Source organism: Solanum dulcamara, chromosome 6 (assembly GCF_947179165.1).
Source record: "Solanum dulcamara chromosome 6, daSolDulc1.2, whole genome shotgun sequence".
NCBI lineage: Eukaryota > Viridiplantae > Streptophyta > Magnoliopsida > Solanales > Solanaceae > Solanum > Solanum dulcamara.
The window spans coordinates 66,899,588-66,916,588 of record NC_077242.1 but is presented as its reverse complement, the minus strand read 5'-3'; the positions used below and the strand labels follow the sequence as shown (position 1 = coordinate 66,916,588).

General features: G+C 35.4%; 1 protein-coding gene across 1 annotated transcript in view; it reads left to right on the top strand.

The window, feature by feature from the left end:
- LOC129892917 (two-component response regulator ARR11-like) overlaps nucleotides 1-16,770 on the top strand; it is a 37,812-nt gene extending 21,042 nt beyond the window's left edge. Inside the window, exons 4-9 of the mRNA XM_055968432.1 lie at nucleotides 13,528-13,677; nucleotides 14,005-14,388; nucleotides 14,557-14,633; nucleotides 15,382-16,008; nucleotides 16,096-16,170; nucleotides 16,711-16,770. Coding sequence (XP_055824407.1) covers nucleotides 13,528-13,677; nucleotides 14,005-14,388; nucleotides 14,557-14,633; nucleotides 15,382-16,008; nucleotides 16,096-16,170; nucleotides 16,711-16,770 — 1,373 coding nt within the window. The remainder of the gene's footprint in view (nucleotides 1-13,527; nucleotides 13,678-14,004; nucleotides 14,389-14,556; nucleotides 14,634-15,381; nucleotides 16,009-16,095; nucleotides 16,171-16,710) is intronic.
- Nucleotides 16,771-17,001: the final 231 nt, after the last annotated feature.

The window sequence follows — 17,001 nt, the reverse complement described above, 5'->3', positions numbered from 1 at the left end:
GCAGTTATTGGGTTCGAGTATGGACTATACACTTGCCTAATTCGGTGCCCGATACTCCTCCCAAGACTCAATGCTCATAAAACTCCATCCAATCAACTCAATCAAATCATATCAACAAGTCTCATTACAACCTTGTCAACTCATCGACTCTATCACAATCAAATCTCTTCCAATCACACTATCCGATCAATCTCAATCATATCTTCAAAGAAATTTAAATGCACATACATAGCAACATCTAGATATAATCAATCATTCCCTCCATCCATTTGAGAAATATTTGAGACTCATTATAATTTCAAGACTTTAAATTGACATTTTATAATAAGGAATATTTTTAAGAAAATAACATCCTTTATCAAAATCTACATAATTAAAAAGATCAACAAAACATATTTAACAACTCATCTTCATCAACTCATACTCACATAAGGGCTCATTTTAGGGACTTCTTAGCTCAACAACATCAACACATACAGAGTCAAATAAATAGGGAACAAAGCTCATTCAAACATAAACCATACCAAGAAACTCCATTTTCATGAACGTCTAACCTCAAAGCAAGAATAGGGCACATGGGTGGACTCAACCCATGTTTTGGATAGCCTTACATACCTTCGTGAGGACTTGAAGAAAACCTTGTGGTTGGGTCTTCAATGGAGAACTCAAACCTTGAAGCTCTTGGACTCTTTTTGGTTGGAAATGGAGAAGAAGAAGAAGAGAGAGAGAGAAGCTCCTAGGGCTTATAGAGAGAGAGTGAGGATGCACAAATATGATCCCAAAAGACCAAGGGTAATACATATATAATTTGGGTAAGTTACCAAATTGCCCCTACTCAAAGGTTCTGAAAAATAGGCAAAAATGCACCTGGCGCGATAGTGGCGTGTCGCGCCCGTATAGCGCCAAGGCCAAAGTTTCTGGGTTTTGGAATTTGGCTTGAAAAAACCTGCACAACTTTTAGTGGTGCGTCGCTCCAGGGCCAAACTACTGCGGCGCCAAGCCCAGATTTCCAGTAGTTGAACCTCAGGCCTGAAATTCCTGTCGTGCTAGTCCGTCTTAGGATCGTCATAACTTTCGACTCCGAGATCCAAAATTTACATTCTTGGTGCAATTGGAAAAAAGACTCGACGACCTTTGATTTAGTAGAATGTGGGCCACCTAGATTGCCGTCTCTCAAAATATAGGGTTGTTAGAAGTTGACCCCTCATACAAACTCATCCTAAAACTTAGCCACGACGAACCTTTTTGGACTTAGATTGGTCTTAGGGGTCCTTCATGACCCCACATCACCTCCAACACTTTTCAATTACTCGGGGACTCATCTTAATTCAAGCACACACTTCTAAATAATTGGGTTCAACCCTGCACGTATACAAGAAGGGTTCGAATCCTAGGGGAAAAATTTTGAGGGGTGTTACATTATCTCCCCCTTGGGATCATTCGTCCTCGAATGAAGAGAAATCAAGAATAGACTCGGGGTGCAAATCACAATCAAAACTCAGTCACTCAATCAATCAAATTTTCAACCAATTATCAATCAAGACTCAAAATGCACAAATGAATTCAATGTCAAGGAAATGGGCATTACCTTCAAAATTCTCCTCGGTAGGCATGAATAGATGTGGATATTTAGATTTCATGGCTTCCTACGCTTCCCATGTGGCTTCCTTAACAAATTGATTCCTCCACAGGATCTTGACTGAGGCGACCTCTTTGTTCCTCAATTTGTGAATTTGGCGATCAAGAATTTGGACCGGAACCTCTTCATAAGATAAGCTATCCTTAACTCCAATGCTATCAATAGGGACTACCAACGAGGGATCACCTAATCACTTCTTTAATATCGAAATGTGGAATACCGGATGAATAGAATCCAACTCCGAGGGTAACTCCAACTCATAAGCAACACTCTCAATCCGCCTCAAAATATGGTAAGGGCATATATATCGAGGACTAAGCTTCCCCTTCTTTCCAAACCTCATGACGCCCTTCATGGGTGACACTTTCAAGTATACCCAATCACCCACCTCAAACTCTAAGTCTCTCCTCCTCACATCAGTGTAAGATTTTTGCCGGCTTTGGCCTGTCTTTAGCCTCTCTCGAATGACTCGCACCTTCTCCATGGCTTGATGAAAAAAATCAGGCCCAAACAACTCGGCTTCACCAACTTCAAACCACCCAATGGGAGATCTACACCTCCTCCCATACAAGGCTTTATAAGGATCCATTTGAATACTTGCATGATAGCTATTGTTATATGCAAACTCTATGAGAGGTAAGTGATCATCCCAATTTCTTTTAAAGTCAAGCACATATGCCCTCAACATATCCTCCAATGTCTGAATGGTGTGCTTTTCTTGGCCATCTGTCTGGGGATGGAAGGTCGTACTCAAATTCACCTTCGAACCTAATCCCTTATGAAAGGATTTCCAAAATTGGAAAGTGAATTGAGCTCCTCTGTCTGAGATAATAGACAAAGGGAACCCATGCAATCTGACGATTTCCTGTATGTATAACTTTGCATAATCCTCTACGGTGTTAGTAGTCTTAACTGCCAAGAAGTGAGCTGCTTTCGTCATTCTATCCACAATCAACCAAATCGAATCATGTTGCTTTCTAGAATTTGGTAGACCTGTAATAAAGTCCATGTTGATCCTTTCCCACTTCTATTCCGGAATTTCTATATTTTGAGCTAAACCACATGGCCTTTGATGCTCAACCTTCACCTATTGACAATTCAGGCACTTGGATATGAATTCCACAGTATCTCTCTTCATTCCACTCCACCAATAGATTTCCTTTAAGTCATGGTACATTTTTGTGGAGCCCGGATGAATAGAGTATCTAGAACTATGCGCTTTGGCCATAATCCTCTGTCAAACATCATCGACATCCGACACATACAATCTTTTTTGGTACCTCAACACACCATCTCCCCCTTTGGTAAAAACCATTACCTCTTATTTATGAACAACTCCCTTTAATTAGAGAAAGACGGGATCTTGGTCTTGCTTCTCCTTTACCTCTGCCACAAGTGAGGATGTAGACCCATCCTGAACCGTAACTCCACCTTCATTGTTCTCTTCCATATGAACTCCCAATCGGGCTAATCTATGTACCACCTTCGCCAATTCTCTCTTTCCTTCCTCCACGTGGGCAGTGCTACCCATTGACAACCTGCTAAGAGCATCAACAACAACATTAGCTTTACCTGGATGGTAGAGGATGCTCATATCATAGTCCTTGAGTAGCTCAAGCCATTTTCTTTGCCTCAGGTTGAGTTCCTTCTGGCTAAAGATGTATTGCAAACTCTTGTGATCGGTGAATACATCAATATGCACTCTATACAAGTAGTGGTGCCAAATTTTAAGCGCAAACACCACAGCTGCCAGCTCAAGGTAATGAGTTGGATAATTCCTCTCATGAACCTTAAGCTGTCTTGAAGCATAGGCTATCACATTCCCCTTCTGCATCAACACACAGCCCAAACCAATCCTGGATGTATCATAATAGACCACAAAGCCCTCTGTTCCATCGGGGAAGGTCAGGACAAGAGTAGTGGTTAGCTTGGTCTTCAATTTCTAGAAACTCTCCTCACAAGTATCAGACCATTGGAACTTAGCCTTCTTTTGGGTCAGCTTAGTCAATGGTGATGATATGCATGAGAATCCCTCTACAAATCTTCTATAATAACCAACCAAACCCAAGAAGCTCCTTATCTCTGTTGGGGATGTGGGTCTGGGCCAATTATTCATTGCTTCAATCTTCTGAGCGTCAACCTGTATACCATCTCCAGATATAATGTGACCTAGAAAGGCCACCAATGCAAGACAAAATTCATATTTGGAGAACTTTGCATACAATACCTACTCTCGTAAAGTTTGTAAGATGATTCTAAGATGATGGGCGTGCTCCTCTTCATTCTTGGAGTAGACCAGAATATCATCTATGAATATAATCATAAACATATCAAGATATGGCTTAAACACTTTGTTCATGAGATCCATAAAAGCTGCGGGGGCATTAGTCAACCCAAAGGACATGACCAAAAATTCAAAGTGGCTATAACGAGTCCGAAAAATGGTCTTTGGAATATAACAATCCCTCACCTTCAACTGATGGTAGTCGGATCTCAGGTCTATCTTTGAAAAATAAGGGTCACCCTGAAGTTAGTCGAATAAGTCATCTATTCTAGGGAGAGGGTACTTATTCTTTATGGTGACCTTGTTCAGCTGCATGCAGTCAATACACATTCTCAGGGACCCTTCTTTCTTTCGAACAAATAGGACCGGAGCTTCCCATGGTGAGACACTTGGCCTAATAAATCCTTTATCTAACAAGTCCTTCAACTGCTCCTTCAACTCTTTCAACTTAGCTGGGGCCATTCTATATGGAGGGATTGAGATAGGTTGGGTATCAGGAAGAACATCAATCCCAAAGTCAATCTCCCTATCAGGAGGGACTCTAGGTAGATCTTCAGGAAAGACATCCGGATACTCATTGACAATCGGAACCGAGTCAAGGGATGGAGACTCAATATTGTCATCTTTCACTTGGACAAGGTGATAAATGCACCCTTTTGAGATTAGCTTTCTGGCCCTAAGGTATGAAATAAACTTACCCTTAGGCGCAATAGGACTACCCTTCCACTCTATGACAGCCTCATTTGAGAATTTGAATATGACAATCTGAGTTCTACAATCAATAGAGGCATAACAGACATAGAGCTAGTCCATTCCAAAGATCATATCAAAATCAACCATGTCTAACTCAACCAAGTTAGCCAAGGTATCTCTATGATAAATTGACACAGTGCAATCTCTATAGACTTTCTTAGCTAAGACAGAATCACCGACATGAGTAGCTATGTAGAAAGGCTCACGAAGACATTTAGGAATTTTATTGAATTTACTAGCCACATAAGGTGTTACAAAAGATAGCGTGGCACCTGGATCCATCAAAACATAACAGTCAAGAGAAGAGACTCGAATCATACCTGTCACGACGTTTGTAGAGTTCTCCTGATCTTGGCGACTACCCATGACATATAGGCAATTTATACCTCCACTCGTACCTGAAGTAGCACCCCTCTAATTACCCCTAGATGGCGGTGCGGTGGTGGAGAATTGAGCCCTGTTCCCCCATGTTGGACACTCCTTCTGGAAATGGTCTATTTGGCCGTATTTATAACAACCAACCTTCCCCGCTCTACACTCTCCCAAGTGGAGTTTTCCACACTTAACGCATGGTGGCTTCCCTTGCGAATCTTGACCCACGCTAGTTTGGGATTGAGAACCCTGGGGTCTGAAATTTTGGCGACTCTGCCGCTACCGATCATACCTGTTCTGCGGCATAGGTGGACTGGCGGTAGATGAGGCATAGTTGGAAGGCCTCTTCTGGTAGAAGGACCTGTTGCCCTTGTTTTGCCTCTGTTCACTTTCCTGCCCCACTGATCTTTCCTTCTTACTTAAATGCTCCTCTCTATCCTTTATCTTCTCATCCTCCACCTATTGGGCGTACACCATTAACCTTGAAATATCCATATCCGAGATCAACAATACTGCTTTTCATTCCCTCTTCACATGCTTCCCTAATACGGAGATGAACTTCCTCATTTTTGACCTCATATCTGGGATCATTTCTGGAGAATACCTGGATAACTGGATGAATTTCAGTCTATACTCCTTAACAGTCATGCCTTCTTGTTTCAGATTTACAAACTCCTCCACTTTCGCTTTCCTTAATTCTTGAGGAAAGAAGTGGTAAAGGAAGGCTTCCTCAAATTCATCCCACCTAGCAGGTTCAGCATCCTCACCTCTACTTTGTTCCCATTGGTTATACCAAATATTTGCCACGTCTTTGAGTTGATAAGACACCAACTTAACCCCCTCAATTTCCATAGCATGCATATCTTTCAGAATTTTCCACATCTCATCAATAAAATTTTGGGGATCTTCATCAATCTTAGAACCCGTGAATGCCGGCGGATTCATTCTCAAGAAGTCTCTAATTCTAGTGGTAGCAGATGGATCTTGGGAACTAGAGCTAAGAGTGGGCGAGCTCTGATTACCATTTCGGGCAACCATTAACTGCGTGAGCATTGCAATTGCCCCTCGAAATTTTGCCTCTGATGTGGGTGTAGGTGGAGTAGCAGGCACTTGAGGTGCCTCCGCATATCTCGTGGGTCGGCCTCTAGCCCTTGCTAAGCGTACCTCTGATTGTGGCATCCCTGCATTATCAATATTCATCTGGCTAGCGGTACATTTAGGAGGCATTATTTGTAATGTATAAACGCACGAATTAGAAAGGAGTTTTATAAAGTTTAACTCTATCGCACGAATTCAGAGTATGAAAGAAGTGAAACAATTTCCTAATGTCTTATAGCCTCCTGATTATAAGTGTGGTGCACAACACACCTATAAGCAAGACTCTACTAGACACGGCTTCATAGACTCCCTAGGACACTTGAACTCTATGCTCTGATACCATGTTTGTCATGCCCCGGGAGGGTACCCTAGGCGTGGCCGGCACTCGAAGGCCATTTCTAACTTCCGAGAGAACCACCTGGTCCAGTCACACATTTATTCAATCACATTCTCTTAGCAGAAAACTCAATTAATGAAATTCTGTTCATATATGGGTGCCGAAGGCCAAACATTTACAACCCAACAAAACAATATAATAAGACTCCTCAAGACAACAATTCGACCTCCCCACACTCCAGTCTATGAAGCCTCTATCGAAGTCTAAAAGGTGCCAATGACAAGTCCATGGCTACCAACAATCAAAGTAAAAGAAATGAAAACAAAACTGTACAAGAAGGCTCAACATCCTCAAGAAACTGGGAGGACTCACCAACTAGCTGGGAGTGTATGTGGATCTTCAACGGAGCACCGGTTGATGATCTCTAGTACTTGTCTCTTCTTAATAAAACGATGCAGGCCAAATGGCGTGAGTACATGGAATGTACGAGTATGTAAAATGGCTGAATTCAACAAACATCAAGAAAGAATCAATCAACTCGGAAGCTCAACTCAAGAAGAATAACAACTCAATCAAAAGTACTGAGTCTAAACAAGTGTATGATTTAGACGGGACCGATCACATACAATTCAACTCAATCTGACTCAGAGTACTATCAAGACCTATTTGGGAGTTTCTCTTAATCGACAACCATCACTTATGAGCCAGTGAAAGTACAACAAACCGACGTTGTTGCCGCATCCGTTCATACTTTGCCAGGGTATGAACGAATCAACCAATCATGGATCCAATCCAACCAGGTCCTATAGTGTCAGGACAAATCTCTCGGGGAAGCATCCGACTTAACGGGTCCATCCCCCTACGTTTGGTGATGCAGTTATTGGGTTCGAGTATGGACTATACACTTGCCTAATTCGGTGCCCGATACTCCTCCCAAGACTCAATGCTCATAAAACTCCATCCAATCAACTCAATCAAATCATATCAACAAGTCTCATTACAACCTTGTCAACTCATCGACTCTATCACAATCAAATCTCTTCCAATCACACTATCCGATCAATCTCAATCATATCTTCAAAGAAATTTAAATGCACATACATAGCAACATCTAGATATAATCAATCATTCCCTCCATCCATTTGAGAAATATTTGAGACTCATTATAATTTCAAGACTTTAAATTGACATTTTATAATAAGGAATATTTTTAAGAAAATAACATCCTTTATCAAAATCTACATAATTAAAAAGATCAACAAAACATATTTTAACAACTCATCTTCATCAACTCATACTCACATAAGGGCTCATTTTAGGGACTTCTTAGCTCAACAACATCAACACATACAGAGTCAAATAAATAGGGAACAAAGCTCATTCAAACATAAACCATACCAAGAAACTCCATTTTCATGAACGTCTAACCTCAAAGCAAGAATAGGGCACATGGGTGGACTCAATCCATGTTTTGGATAGCCTTACATACCTTAGTGAGGACTTGAAGAAAACCTTGTGGTTGGGTCTTCAATGGAGAACTCAAACCTTGAAGCTCTTGGACTCTTTTTGGTTGGAAATTAAGTAGAAGAAGAAGAAGAGAGAGAGAGAAGCTCCTAGGGCTTATAGAGAGAGAGTGAGGCTGCAAAAATATGATCCCAAAAGACCAAGGGTAATACATATATAATTTGGGTAAGTTACCAAATTGCCCCTCCTCAAAAGTTCTGAAAAATAGGCAAAAATGCACCTGGCGTGATAGTGGCGCATCGCGCCCGTATAGCGCCAAGGCCAAAGTTTCTGAGTTTTGGAATTTGGCTTGAAAAACCCTGCACAACTTTTAGTGGCGCGTCGCGCCAGGGGACGAACTACTGAGGTATGTTCCTGGTGCGATAGTGGCGCATCGCGCCACTGTGGCGCCAAGCCCAGATTTCCAGTAGTTGAACTTCAGGCCTGAAATTCCTGTCGTGCTAGTCCGTCTTAGGATCGTCATGTCTTTCGACTCCGAAATTCAAAATTTATATTCTTAGTGGCGTTGGAAATAAGACTCGACGACCTTTGATTTAATAGATCGTGGGCCACCTAGATTGTCGTCCCTCAAAATATAGGGTCATTAGAAGTCGACCCCTCATACAAACTTATCCTAAAACTTAGCCACGACAAACCTTTTTGGACTTAGCTTGGTCCTCGGGGTCCTTCGTGACCCCACATCACCTCCAAAACTTTTCAATTACTTGGGGACTCATCTTAATTCAAACACACACTTCTAAATAATTGGGTTTGACCCTGCACGTATACAAGAAGGGTTCGAATCCTAGGGGAAAAACTTTGACGGGTGTTACATCTTTTATCCATTGTTTGAGAACCTAGCTATTTTAGTCATGAGTCCATGATGCACATCTACTAGACGTGGTTCGAGGCCCTAGCACATTATCACCAGTCACGCTTCAAGTTTGGGCATGCTTTTACTCATTGGGTTTGAGTCCTAACTTTGGGGTATCATTGTGTTCGTCGAGGTGCTTTCACAGCGGTTCAAGTTCGGGTTTGGCTGTTTCAGTCCTAGAATATTTTAATCTTAGCTAATATTGTGTTTATTTCTTCAGTGTACTCATCGGGCTTATGGGGGGTCCGTTCAATTTACTTACTTTTAAATTGTGCACGAGTGTACTTTTTTCTCATGTGGAGTTCGAGTTAGGTTGTAGATAGCTACTTTACTTCATTACTTTTTTCTTTCTAGACTCGTGAGCTATATTATTAGAATTTTGTTATCGCCTCGTTCTTATTACCTCTTGTTATTTTTTACTTTCTCTCTTTTCATATTGTTTTTACTTCTCAAGTTCAATCGATCTATGATGTCTACTGGGTACGTGTTGGTTTGGTACTCATACTACATTTTGCATTTGTTTTCTTGATGCACAGGAATGATCCAAGCATTATTGCAACATTTCTTCGGAGATAGAGGAGGAGCTGATGGCGTCCTAGTTCAATTTATCTCCCTCATTATGTAGTTTTAACTAGTCTTTTGTACTTAAGAAAAGTCTATACTTTTTAATCTACTTTTGGAACTTGTCTTTTTATAGTAGCTTTGTACTTTCGACCACTACGTTGTGGGATTTGTTCGTATCTCATTTTACATATATATTGATGTTGTTACTGTTCTCCGTTGTGTTGTCTTTTAAATTGTTCTTATTTTCGATCTCGTTGGTTGATGAATCTACCCAATCTACATGTTATTGTGTTTTTGGGATATGGGTTGGCTGATCTACTAGTGTGTTACATGGGTGTCATCGTGACTCGAGTTTTTGGATTGTTATACTTTTACTCGACTTTAAATAAATAAGAAAATGAAATAATTAATAAAAATAAATAAAAAGTATGTGGCAATATCGTTGATCGAGGTCAACTTCTATTTCTTATTTCTTCAATTGTAATTAATTTTCATTTTCCATTGAAATTAATGACTATTGACGATGGAGATTCCGATGTCATGAAGAGAGTCAGTAATTAAAACAAAATCGTAACTGTTAAATTTGACTCTTTTTCGTTGTTCATTAATTAACAGTTTGTTTCTGTCTGTTTTAAACATGAATACTGTTTTAAATGTAACTTTTAAAAGTTCAGTTCATCAATTAATAATAATACAATGGGAAGGATATGATAGGAAAATAATAATTTTATGACACTTTTGAACATTAATTAATAATTAATAATAATAAATAAGTATCGATTGAAACAATTGAAATGAAGAATTAAAATATTTTTTAAAGGGAAATAACTTACTCACATTAGATTCCTTAAGTGACAGAAGCCTTTTTTTTATAATTGATGACATTTTTTAGAACATACATTTAAAGTAGAGAAAAGGATCAAATTATCCCTTATCTTTGCCTTAAGATTCAAAATAATCTTCATTCTTTCATATGAATCACTAATAGTCCTTCTTCTTTGTAAAAATGGTGCATTCTTAGTCTGCAAAATATTTTTCGTCAATCACTAACGAAAGTCGTTCACTTGCATGTCATCCAATAAATTAAATTAAAACATTTCTTCATTATTCATGATATCCATAATATTATGAGCAGATTTATTTATATAATTATATTGATGTTGTGTCCAATCTTTTGGTAGGGTTGTTTAAATTAAACACAATCAAAATCAATAACTCAAATTGATAAAATATTATTGATTTACCAATAATAAGCTATTAAATTTATGAATTCAGTAAAAATAATAACACACTCAGTATAGTCTCATTAGTGGGGTATGGAAAGGATAGAGTGTGCACACATCTTACCTTTACCTTCTCAGATATAAAGGTTGTTTTCGAAAGATCCACGGGCTCAAAGAACTTACAATTCGGAAAAGATTTAGATTATTATTTCTTTTGCGAATTATCGCTTTTATAACAATTTATGGTTTTTCTTAACGAATAATCCATAACCCGATAATAAATATTAAATTATAATTTTATGCTTAATCTATAGTAACGAGCTCTTATTTTTGACATGAAGTGTATTTCTAAAATTCTGAACAATTTACATGTTTTGCTTTGCTATATCAATAGTTACATATTGAATAACTTGGATATTGATATTTTAGATTTAGATTTCTCATAATCTTTTCTTCGAGATTTCTGGATACGCATATTTAACTTGGATATTTATAATATATTTAGATTTATAATATATAGTATTTTAGATGTTGCATACTCCGCAGATGTTATTTCACTTGATTGTGTTTTAATGTTTATTTTAATAAAAAAATAACAACTAAATTGATATTCGATAAATTGATAATCGATATCTTAATGTTCTATAATAATTTAGTATATCTATAAATTGATAAATCGAATCAATATCTGTGGCTCATATTAATTGCGAATACAGTGAATCCTACTGCTGAAAATTAATTCACTTGGTAACCTTAATAATTAACCTTCATTGTTGCTTAATGAATGGACAAAAGGAGCTAAATGTTGTAAATTTGGACGGAAGTTATTTGGAAGACTAAAACTTCACCATTTTTACAAAGAAGAAGGACTATTAGTGCTCCCTACAAAAAGATGAGGATCATTTTGAGTCTTAAAGCAAAGATAAGGGACAATTTTGGTCATTTTCTCCATTTAATTAACTAAGCATTAAATAATGATTTCATCAACAAAATATTTCCCTCCATATTAAATTCCTAAAAGGAAAAGTAGAAAAAAGATAAAAATATGACCTTGTCATGAGTCAAAAAATGGAAAAAAGACAAAAGTATAGTCTTGTCATGACTAAAAAAATGAAAAAAAGGTCAAAATAATTATTGATATTGTTAACAATAATATGCATACTAGCTAGAGAATGATGCTATATAAACAAGTTTCAAAGGGAGAGATCAATTCAAATCCGAGTTTCTACTAAAAAGTACAAAAGACTTATAAATATAGTCTGTGTTCCTTTTATTTCTTGAATCTCGTCCTTCAAAGTATCTCCTCCTTGTTACTTTCGAAGAACAAGATCCTCAATCTAATCCCGAAGGATTAGATAATGCCATGGCTCCTCCTTATCTTGGTATGACAAATGAAGTTTGTGTGTTGTTGATTGATCACGATAAAGAATTTGTAAGTGAGATGGTTGATTTGCTCAAGTCCTACGAATATAAAGGTAAATATAGATATATCCAAAAAATTTACATAGAACTTAACTTTGTTTTGATATATTTTATTTTTATATTAGATTTTGTTGATATGATGTTTGTTATCTCATTTTATTTTCATTTTGCATTGATCAGTTTTTAGATTTCATTAATCGTATAGATCTTGAATCTCTTTTCCTTGTTGTATAACACTAGTTTTGTACTTGTTTATGCTTTTTTTTACTAGTTCATAAATGATTCTCTTTTTTATAATTCTTTTGTATGCTTGTCACACACTCGATTAGCTTTCTCTGTAGATCTGTATATGATTTTTAAAGACGGTGATAGTTTTATATCAATTTTTTTGTCATTTAAATTTCATCCCGATATCCCCTTAAGAGGCGTAATTTATATTGATCATTTTATCTACTTAATTAACTTACATATGTGTTTTATTCTTGGTCTTTTTATAGAAAAAAGAAAAATAATTATTGTCTATTGACCTAGAGCGACCATGAGTTGGATAAAAAATTATATAAATCCTTCAAATATAAGTTTTGATTAAAGTTTAGATCTTTGATTTTTACAAATCTATGTATAATCTAGAGAAAAAAACTATTTAGATCCTAAAGACACAAGATTAGGACAACGAAAAGATAGAGAAAGAGAGGACCTGATAAGAGTCAATCGGGCTATTATTATTGTTGACCTTGAGATAAAAATTGTTTGTCTTTGACCTAATTTTCAAGAAGAAAAAAAAATCCTTTTTATTTTTCTGAAATATTGTCCTCCGTCCTTTTCAATTTATATCTATGGTGCCAATGTATCTAAATAACAATTTAAGCATATTTTAGGGGCATCAATATTTATTTTTGTTTGATTTTCCAACTACTTCGTTAGTATTCATTGATTGTTGATTCATTAATCATTTTTGACTTGAGTTGCTTTGTTAGCTACATTTTGTTTGTATCATATAGTATACATGACTTTACAAAGTTAGGGCTGCATACGCACAATCCTCTTCTGACTGCATTGGTAGAAGTTTCTTTGTATATGTTATTATTGTAGTTATTTTGTGTTCATACAATACACATGTATAGAACAAGTAATTATTTTAATAATAAACAAAGTAATTAATTAACATTAGAACATAAAAATTAATATGCGTGACATGAAAAAGAACATTTTTATAGTACAATCTAACAGAAAAATAAAAGGAAGTTTTTTCTAAAAAAATATAATCTTTTGTCTTCTTATTTTAGAAACCTTTTACAAAGTTAATGCTTAAATAGTTCCATAACGGTTTTCTTTGAGATACTCCGTCTAGAAAATACATCAAATTGACATTTTCCAAATATATTTACAAACTCATTTGATAATTTTTACGCATAATTTTTCTCGTTCTTTATTGACTTTTAAAGTTTATTGATACAGTTAGGACAACTGATATGGCTTCAAAAGGAATGTCAATGCTCTCCAAAGGAAAGGAAAAAATTGATGTGATGATTATCAATCTCAATTCACCTGACTTGCTTTCATTTCATCTTTTGGATCAAGCTGTGGCCTTAGATATAGTTCCACTTTGTAAGTATTTAAGTTTACTCTTCATTTATGACATTTCTACACTACAAAAATGATTTGTTATCAAATCTATCGTTAATTTATCTATAAATAAGCCTTAGCTAAATAGATTTTGTTGATACTATATCATCAAAAGGAATTAGCGATGAATTTTAATTTGTTATTTAGATATATAAATTTTACGGTGCTAATTCTTGCTTGTAGTGATAGGATAATATTTGTTTTGTAAGAATCTATTTTTTATAATAGATAAAAACTGATTTAATCCTAACATAATGTTTACAATATGATTTAATTTTAATGATTAGCATTTTGTAAATAACAATGCAGGTGTATGTGATAAACATAATACACACTTAGCAAAGAAAGCTTTTGAAAGTGGAGCTTATCTATACCTACAAAAGCCACTTCACCAAGAAGTTGCGAAGTACTTGTGGCAATTTGTGTTTCGAAAAAAAATACAAAAGGAAAAAGCTAGAGAAGGACTAGAAAAAAATGGTGATCACAAGCATGTTGATGATATTGATAGCAATAATATCCATGAGACTTCAACTGATGTTGTATCTAATGAAAAGTGCAAATTGAGGAGTAAAAAAGAGAGAAAACTGATTAATGAAGAAAAGAGTCAGGTTATTGTACCGAAGACTCGCATTGAATGGACTGAAGATCTTCATAAAAAATTTGTGGAAGCTGTGAACCAACTTGATGAAGGCAGTAAGTTCACTTTACAATTATGTATGACTTCATACTTATAGTCGTTGTCAACTTACTTGAGATTAATACGCTCAAACTAATTATTGTATTTAATCCATCTTTCTTATCTTAATTTAGGGATTTATGTTAAATTAAAATGATCTTACATTGTTATGAATTCTTTTGTAGGATGTTTTCCGACTGACATTCTTGACTTAATGTATGAGCCTGATCTTACTAGGTATCAAATAGCTAGTCATCTCCAGGTATATCCTTAAATTTTTTAAGTGGTGAATTATATATGTAATATTGGTGAGTATTTGGTACAAGGAAAAGTTATTTATTTGAGAAGATATTTTCATTTAAAGGAATCATTTTTTTGTACGCAAAAAATGTTTTTATGGGGAAAAATTGGGAAGTCATTTTTCGTAAAATAAGATTTTATATCAGTTTCGCCAATGAACATTTAGACATTAATATAAACCATTAGTAGTTAAAACTTTTATTAAAAGAATATTCCACTCAATAATATCATCATATATCTTTAGTTTATATCATTTTAAGAGAGATTTATCGTTCACTTATTATATCAAACATCAAAAATATTTTCAATTGAAAGTAATGACTTCTTTCTAAAAACACACTCAGCTCAAAATTAGTTCAAATGATAAAAATATCAATTTTTCCATAAATATCATAATTATATATCTACCACATGATTAGCCATATATCAAGGATGTTGAAATAAGTTTTTGTAATCTTTTTAAACTAAGAAACTTTTTGTGAACATGCAGTTTAAAAATGCTTTTTCTTAGATAAAACAATATATTATTCTATCTATCTATGGATTATGCGTGATATATATCTCAACTTGAATATCCTTTTTAAGCATTGCAGTTGTTCTTCCTACAACCTTTGTTCTTTTTATTTTTAGACAAGTCTTCAACTATCATAGTATGTGGTTTTTGAATTTATAATTTGCTTTTAATTATTTTTCTTTCTAACACCTCACAGAAATGTCGTAACAAGACTTGGAGAGTTCCAAAGAAGAAAAAATCTATTTGTCACCCATCAGGTCAATTAGGATTCTCAAGTGGTTCTACACAAAGAATTAGTCTTGGAAAATTTGGGACGATGTCTCATGTTAAAATGAATGTTACAAATCTACAACAACAACAATATGACCCAAAAACCCAAAGAGGCCCAGATATTCCATTTCTACCAAATAGCAATATTTTTGCTAGAGGAGAGAGTTCAACTTTGCAAAAGGTCTATCAACCACAACTTCAAGGTTATCCCAAATACCTCAACCCGTTCGATATTCCATTTTTACCATCAGTCGAAACTAACAATGTTGCTGGGCAACAACGACAACAACAACAGGTCCCTTTATCTGAATTGTTGGGATCACAAGGATCAAATATTGGGAGCTCTTATTATAGACCTGAGCTACAGTTTAACAATGAGATCCATCATTCTCAAAATGACTATGCCTTGGATGTAGCAACATATTCAATAATGCCGGATACAAATATTGGAAATGCGACAATTAATGGATTGGGAGTAGCGAATGTTAATTTCCAGCAATATAATGGTGAACCAAACATGTCTCAACCCAACAATATTGTCACTACATCACATGTGAGTGATACCCAAGGAAGTGAGCAAAATGAGATGATAAATTGTGATGATTATTTTGATTTTAGTAATATGGATTTTCACTTTCAGAATTTTGAATCTCCAAGCTTTAACCTATTCAATGAACATGACAGTGAGTTTGATCAAGTCTACTCTGATGATATGGTTAGTGCTTCTATCTTAACTTTATTTATGTTGCAATGCTACTATTTATTTATCTACGTTTGTCATGATGAGAGTTTTTTATAAACAAATTATTTTTTGACGAATGACTTTTTCTTTTCAGATAGAAAATTAATCTTTATATAAAATTTGATATTATATTTATTCTGTGTTTGATTATTTATATTGTCTTTCAATATAAGTTTTTCAATCAAAATATTTGTGTAATATATTTATATCTTTATATAATGGGGGATTATACTCTTTAATATTCTTGTTTTGAAACAAACGATCCCTTAGCAAATCGGATAGTGTTTTGATGATTTTTTTTTAGAAATTGACTTTCGTCCAAAAGGGAAAATTGAGGGCATTGTGAAAGAAACTAACTCATCTAAAAGTGAAAAAAAGTCATTTTCAACTTATTTGATGAACAAAATTCTTCGTAAAAAATAATGCTTTGACAACTAACTTATGTTTTAAGCTTTTATCTTACCTAACACACTGTAATATCTTAATTTTTTTACCTTGGACCTACATATGCAGGTGGCATCAAGTGTCCAATTTCCAGATATAATAAATTTTCCTGATGATTCTTCAATATGATCCAATGAAGGCTCTTTGTAGAGACAAAGTTGTTTCCTCAAGTGGAAGTTGCATCTTTTTCTTTTATCCTAAAACTATGTAGTATCATTTTAATTTTTTATAGTACTATGGATGACAAAATTTAGTTAAATTTAAATAACTAAAAGTTTTGAGCTATATTCAAGATATATTAATCCAAATAAATATAATTGAATATTGAACTAATTCATTCAATTGTGCCACAAATGATGA